Consider the following 7,372-nt stretch of genomic DNA (forward strand, 5'->3'; position numbering starts at 1 on the left):
TATGTCATTCTGTGTGTCTGTCTGTGTGTCTGTCTGTCTGTCTATCTATCTATCTATCTATCTATCTATCTATCTGTCAGTCTGTCTGTCAGTCTGTCAGTCTGTCAGTCTGTCTGTCAGTCTGTCAGTCTGTCTATCTTTTGGCTTTTGCACAATTCTGTTGCTGTTTTGCGTTGCCACTTGATGTCAGATATAAAATGTAGGCCCTGAAGCAAAACCGCTGCACTAGATAACGTCTCTGATGAATAGAAAAGGCATTCACAACAGCAGACAAGAACATCATATATGATTTACATGCAACACGAGGATCATTCATGATTCACAGCATCGCAGCACGTTAAATCATTCAAGCGCATCACAACCAGCGCACCTTTCTTCACTAGAGCAGAGCAACACATGAGGGAAAACACATTAACATTTCACGATATGATGACACCATGAGGGGGTCTCAGCGGATCCATCCCACAGTCACTCATGTGAGGAGAAACAAATGAGAATAAGACGAGACGTACCATGTGGTAGTTGACAATCTCCTGCAAACCCTCGCCACACTTTTCCAGACAATCCTGTAAAAACAAGAACAGGTCAGAATCATCATAATTCAAATTAGGTTTTCATGATCAAGACCAAAATTAATTATGCGGTACTGGTAATTCAATCTCATGTTTGTTCTCATATCAACATCTATTAATATTCTGGCCCACGTAGAGTCGGTCCGACAAGGAAAACAAGTCCCGCTGAGCGTGCAACAGCTTTTGTCAAAATGGAAATGTAATTGCGGGTCTGACTAGATGTTTTTACAGTGGAAAATGCAAATAGCAGCAGGTTTTAATAAGATGCTCAACATTAGTCAGCTGGGTACAATAGAAGAGAAGCCAGAAAGACTCTTAACAGCATTTACAGATGGCGGCAATGAGTCTAACCCTACTGGCACTATTGACAGAGAGAAAGGCGAGCGTACAGGAGCCCCGGCCTGCTTCTTTTTGACTAAATCCATGTCTAATCAGGGTCAAAGAGTGTCTGAGAGACTCAAAACAGCAGCCTGACGCCCTCATGTCAGTGAGTCTGCCAGTAAAGAGCTCACAATTAAAAGCAGACGCACGTCTAGGGCTGAGAATCTAGAAAAAAATTACTAGTGATTTATGGTGTACAGTTTTGTTAACAGTTCTTGAACGACTACAGTGTTTTTCTACAGCACCACAGCAAAAGAATGTGATGAGAGAAATATTGAGTGCCACAAAATACTTGGCTATACATTTTCCTATTGCAATCTCTCACAGTGAGGTCTGATTAATGAACGACTTCTTTTTAATAAATTGATCCAAAAGAATTTATAAATAATACATTTGAGAGAATTTGATTGAATCAGCCTAATATGTATGCTTGTATGTATGTATGTAAGTATTTATTTATTTATTAATTGAATTTTAATTTAAATGTAGTTGTTATTGTAAATTTGGATTTTTTTGGTAATAAATGGTAGACCTATTTAAATAAATAAATGAAACAATACATTTAATAAAATGGATATTAATATAATAAAAAATCTAAATTATTCAATTATTATTACTATTATTATAATAAATAATAATAATATAAATAATACATAATAAATACAATAAATAATAAAAAATAGTTTTAAAATAATAGTAATTAATATATAATTAAAAATGTAATAAAAATAGATAAAATAATTGAATTGTGGCTCTGTTGCATCACGTCATTGGCATTGCTTGCGGCTTGCACCAACACAGGCATCAACCAATCATATCGCCTTATGCAAATACCCTAGTGCAGACGCTAGCCAGCCTCTAGTTTACTTTGACTGAGTGATGTCAAGCGTTGGCAAAATGAATTGTCGGTCCGTCGCGTAGTGTTGGGTCCATTGCTCGCAGCAAAAGTTGAAAACTTTTTTCCAATCAGATCGCCTTATGCAAATACCCTAGTGCAGACGCTAGCCAATCGCATTCATGCAACACCGGAAATGTAATGTGATTGGCTGTTGTCACTATGTCGGTCGCGTGAATCTTCAGACACACCCTCCGTCAAGCGTTGACGCCGATGCCCCGTGTGAATGCACCGTTACAATTCCCATTTTGACCCTCATTATCAGACTGGATAGACAAAGCAAAATGATAGACAAAACACACGCACACACATGTATATGTAAAAATATTACCGATATCATCTGGTCCTTCTTGCACTGCTGGGATAGGTCACGGATGCCGTTGATAAAGAGCTTGTTAGCAGTGACATATGCTTTCCCAGCTTCAATCATACCACCACACAACTTTACCAGCTATTAAAAGAAAACCAGAGAGAGAAACAGTTTAGCATAAGACACAATAAATCATCTATGCATAATGCGTTTTAGAGTATCAGCAGACACTTAAAGTCTTAATCATAACCTTAATTGTGCTGAGAAAGCAGAATATTAAAACCTCTTGATATTTAGCAGCAAAACACAATCATTTAATGAAATATTGATAATGTTGAGTGTGATGTTATATTTACTACCTCATATTCTAATACAGTTCCTTACTGTAATCACACTTCTGTGAGGAGTCAAAATTATCCATGCAGTGCATTTAAATAAACATTAGGTTAACCAAAACTTGAAATATTTCTTTAAATCACACAAACACACACACAACAGGTGTGGTCTCATCTGTGCAGTATTTCTCCTCACTAATGTGCCAATTACTAGTTCCCACATGTAAAGGCCAAGGCAAAAATGTCCCACTTTGGCACATGCCACACATCCCAGACTCAGCGGAGGGCTTTCACATGTGGTTGTGTGTTTGCTTTATGCCTGATGGGACACATTCTCAGATGGGCTCCATGTGTCTGTCCCTGTGTTAGGAGTCAAACCCGAACCAGAGCCCAATGTTTAGTTCCTTTTTCTTCCTGTATTGTTCTTTCTTCTGTATTTTATCTTCCTCTTTCTTACCTCAGTTGCCGTTTCGATTGCGTCCACACACGCAGCCAGCTGAAAATATAGGTTTGGGAAAATCTCTTAATTTCCCACACTCTCCTCATGAATCAAACTAACAAACACAGAGACCCTTGTTCTACACAGCTGCTGATCAGACCCACAGACTCCACATCTGAACAGCCAGACGCGAGAACTAACAAGAAATTGTCATGCAAAAATAGATCGAAATACATCATTTACTGTTTGTCCAGTCTGTGAATATCAAGTTTAAGGTAAGTTTCCTAAGATTCCTTTTCAGTGTGACTTCTCCACCAGTGTTCTTGGAGAAAAAGCACATGAGATCATAGGTCTGTGCTGAAGCTGTTGTTTTGCTGAGCCTGCTGAACTTATCAAAAGTTGCACGTTGTTGTGATTAAGATGCATGGAAACACTAAACAACAACAAACAACTCAACCAAATGCATAAGAGACCAATACATTTCTCTGCATCACTAGAACTTGCACAATTGGTGGCTGACTAAATACTTTTTTCCCCCACTATATATATATATATATATATATATATATATATATATATATATGCTAATCAGTAAATTGCACTAACTATAAAACATAAAAACATATCAAACATAAAAATGAATAAAAATAAAAATATTTCTAATATAAATTTTATGTAATTTGTTTTAAAATCCTAATAATTTAGGAATAAATAAATACCAAAGAAGACTTTTAAAGGTGTAATATGGATTGACAGCTGTCACTCAAAGTTTTCAGGAACAGATGGACATCTGTTAGCGGATGAACACTTCTTTAAAGATTATTTCACCTTCATCTTCTCATGAATGGTCTTTTTTTCAGATTTAAAATGTATAACCATATAAGGGAATGTGTGTATATTTTTAGATAAACTTGCAACTGGCCACCATTTCTTGCCATCATTTTTGTATTAATATGAGGGCAATTTAATTAATATAAGACAACTTTTACTCATATTAAATTAGTATAAAGTAGGGTTGTGACGGTGAGGAAATTTTCCCACCGGATAATCGACGTGTGACAACACCTGTAATACCGGTATCACCGCGGGGGCGGGGCGTTCCCTCTTTTCCTCGCTTTCCTTCGCTTTTAAATAGCGTGCACATTTTACTTTCACTTTCAGATAGCGGCAATTCGGAGTAAAGCAATTGTTCGTTTTTAGTTTGTTTGAATTTTCCCTCTTTTCCTCGCTTTCCTTCGCTTTTAAATAGCGTGCACATTTTACTTTCACTTTCAGATAGCGGCAATTCGGAGTAAAGCAATTGTTCGTTTTTAGTTTGTTTGAATTTTCCCTCTTTTCCTCGCTTTCCTTCGCTTTTAAATAGCGTGCACATTTTACTTTCACTTTCAGATAGCGGCAATTCGGAGTAAAGCAATTGTTCGTTTTTAGTTTGTTTGAATTTTCCCTCTTTTCCTCGCTTTCCTTCACTTTTAAATAGCTTAAAAGCGCCGTGCGCATTTTATGTTCACTTTTGAATTAGCGGCAGTTAGGCATCAATTGCTTGAATGCAACAACAAAATACAACGTCAAACTCACTTTAGCCTATATATAAAACATAGAACTTTTATAAACAAAACAAAAATACACCATGCTATAGGGCAGGCTATGCCTAATATAAAATAACAAATAACTTATTTTATAACGTTTAAATGTACAAAACTGGAAACAAGTAAACATGTATAATATATAACCAAATAAATAAGAAACGTAGAACGTTTATTAGCAAAACGAGTAAGAAATCTTTGAGGCACGGCATACACCTTGATGTCAAATAAAATAAATAAATGACACAAAGTTTAACTAAAGTAAAAAACTGCAAACAATGTGGAACCAATTAAATAAGAAATTAATGTTTAAAAAAACTTCCAAAATCACCTTAGATAAACGGCAAAAGCCAACAGGCTTTTCAAAATCCAAAATATTGCCAAACAGGCGCTTTTGCAACTAGTTTCGAAACTAAATCATCCGCGATCTTCTTGTCTGTCTCACCTCACCTCACTCTTCTTGTCAGTCGGCTGGACTCACTCTCCTCACTGGAGAAATGAAATCTGATCTGTGATGCGACTGTCGTTCAACTGCATTGAGCAGCCACGTTCAGTTTTTAATTGTAGTGTCTGTTCTCTTACTGAACTAAATTATTTTTATTACTATAAAAAATCTAAACGACGGTGGGGGTCGGTGACGCAGTGGGCAAGTGACGTAACTTTAGGCTTAACACCGGTATCACCGTCAGCACCATCTATCGCGGCAAGCCTAGTATAAAGTAAATATAAAAAGATCACAAAAACAGAACAATCTAAAAATTATAAATATACAAATAATATAAATACATAATTATTTGATTGGTGGCAAATTGTCCAAACTCAGCAAACTCAACTCATCACCATTTCTTGACATCCTTTTTGTATTAATATGAGGTTGATTTAATTAATATAAGGCACATGTAATTTATGTTAAATTGGCATAAAATAACTATTATGCATTTAGGTTTTGTGATCTTTTTAAAAATAAAATTAAATAAAATAGCCCAAAGGCTAGTGTCTTGGGAGCACTAGATTAGACGGCTGTATTAGTATTATATCATCCTGTCGATGAGGTCCAGCCATCTTTACAGCATTTAAGTAGGATTACCATCACTATACATTAATCCACAACACTCCTCTAATCTCATATACTATAAATGTCCTTTCTGTTCATGGTTCTGCACATGTTCTTTCTGCTCTCTAATGACAAACTGCCCTGCTTTCTGCTTTCTCTGCTGGATTTACACCAGCATTTGCACACTGATGATCCGTAAAGCCTGAGCTTGACCATTTGACCTTGTTGTGGGAGCGGCTGTTGTCAGTGTTTGGCTACAAAGGTCTTGGAAGGTATTAGATGTGATTTCTAACAAATCTAAGCTGTGATTTTCAAACATGCGGCCTAAATGCACTCTGACGGGGTCAGAAGGTGAAAGCTTTAAAGCGCCTTACTGTACCTTATCAAGCTTGGCTTCGATCTCCACCACCTCCGTCTCCACCTCATCAATATTAGCCCTGGAACACAAAACAGATGATGACGTGAATTATTTTGGCTCGACAATCGTAACTTGATGAATGACAAAGAAAGAAACAGATTAACAGCAGATTTCATGGGATCTACATTTCATTCTTCATTTCGTATTCACTCGAAATAGTTTGTGACAATATCATACTGTCATACTAATCTTACTATATTTGCAGTATATAGTATACACGCTCACCAAATTTGCTAAAATGTGCAGTATACAACAAATCACACTGCATACAAAACTGTATCCCATAATGCAATGTTTTTTTTGTCATTTTAGTGAAACTGAAATATATATATAAATATATAATTAAATATTTAATTGGATAATAAAAAGGGAAGAGGCAGATTTTCTACTTGTAAAAAGGTAGAAAAAAAACAAGGCTGAAGCTGCAGTTTTTATTAGTATGAATGTAAAAGTGTAGTATGAATTAAATATTGTATTGCTAAAAATGAGATACAAACAATATGCAAAAACCTGGACTTTTATCAGAATGATGTACTTTCTCACAGCCAGTAAAGTACACACTTTTTAGTGCATACTGTAGGACGAGTACACATATAAGGCACAGCCATTGTGTGACTTAATGGTGCTTTCATGTGAGATTTACTGTAATTATGAGCTTCTGAATAGTAAAAACTTTTCATATCTTTGTCAAATTACAATTTGCCATTTTAAGGCAGCTGCGACATGTAAAAACAACCAAAACGACAGCAGCTTCAACAGTTCAAGTCTTTTTATCTTGTAATTATGGTCATCCTGACGAGACCTGAACACACCAGTATTCTCAGCAAAGACTACTGACCAATCAGATCTGACCTTCTCTTTTCAGAAGGGCTGAAATTACAAGTTGCCGTCTCCTCCCTCTTTCCATCCTGCAGTCTTCCTGCGTGAGAAGGCTTTTCCTCTGAACTGTGAGGCTGTTTTAAAGCCTCAGGCTTTGCGTTAAGCCATATCACTGAGATCGGAGATATTTTTCTGACTCTTATACAGGCAGTAATCTCTCTGTCTCTCGCTGTGCTCTGTGTGTGACGTGTTTGAGGGAGGCTGCACTGATGCACGTAGTCCACTTAAAGCAAAAGCAATTGTGCCTCGAGTACAGAGACACACACACTTGTGTCAGACAAGAGATGTTAATGGATGACGGACCCATTGTTCTTCCTCTCTACTGCGGTCCTTGGGCCATGGTAGTACATTTATTATTATTTTTTTTTTTAAATTAGACAAATCAGTCAAATATACATATATATATTAAAAAAATTATTAGAAATTCTAAATATGTACATTTATACGTTTATATATTTATGGCAGTGGAACAATTGTAAAAAAAAAATACACAAATTAGTAAATAT

The 7,372-nt window shown here is 36.2% G+C and overlaps 1 protein-coding gene across 1 annotated transcript in view; it reads right to left on the reverse strand.

The window, feature by feature from the left end:
- Positions 1–7,372, reverse strand: part of LOC107599476 (arf-GAP with coiled-coil, ANK repeat and PH domain-containing protein 3-like) — a 64,593-nt gene that overhangs the window by 37,096 nt on the left and 20,125 nt on the right. The window contains exons 4-7 of the mRNA XM_016291075.1: positions 6,840–6,978; positions 5,949–6,006; positions 2,180–2,299; positions 513–566 (exon numbers count right to left, since the gene is read on the reverse strand). Of these exons, the coding sequence (XP_016146561.1) occupies positions 513–566; positions 2,180–2,299; positions 5,949–6,006; positions 6,840–6,978 (371 nt within the window). The remainder of the gene's footprint in view (positions 1–512; positions 567–2,179; positions 2,300–5,948; positions 6,007–6,839; positions 6,979–7,372) is intronic.

The sequence above is a fragment of the Sinocyclocheilus grahami genome, unplaced genomic scaffold (genome assembly GCF_001515645.1).
Source record: "Sinocyclocheilus grahami isolate Dianchi unplaced genomic scaffold, SAMN03320097.WGS_v1.1 scaffold13.1, whole genome shotgun sequence".
Lineage (NCBI taxonomy): Eukaryota > Metazoa > Chordata > Actinopteri > Cypriniformes > Cyprinidae > Sinocyclocheilus > Sinocyclocheilus grahami.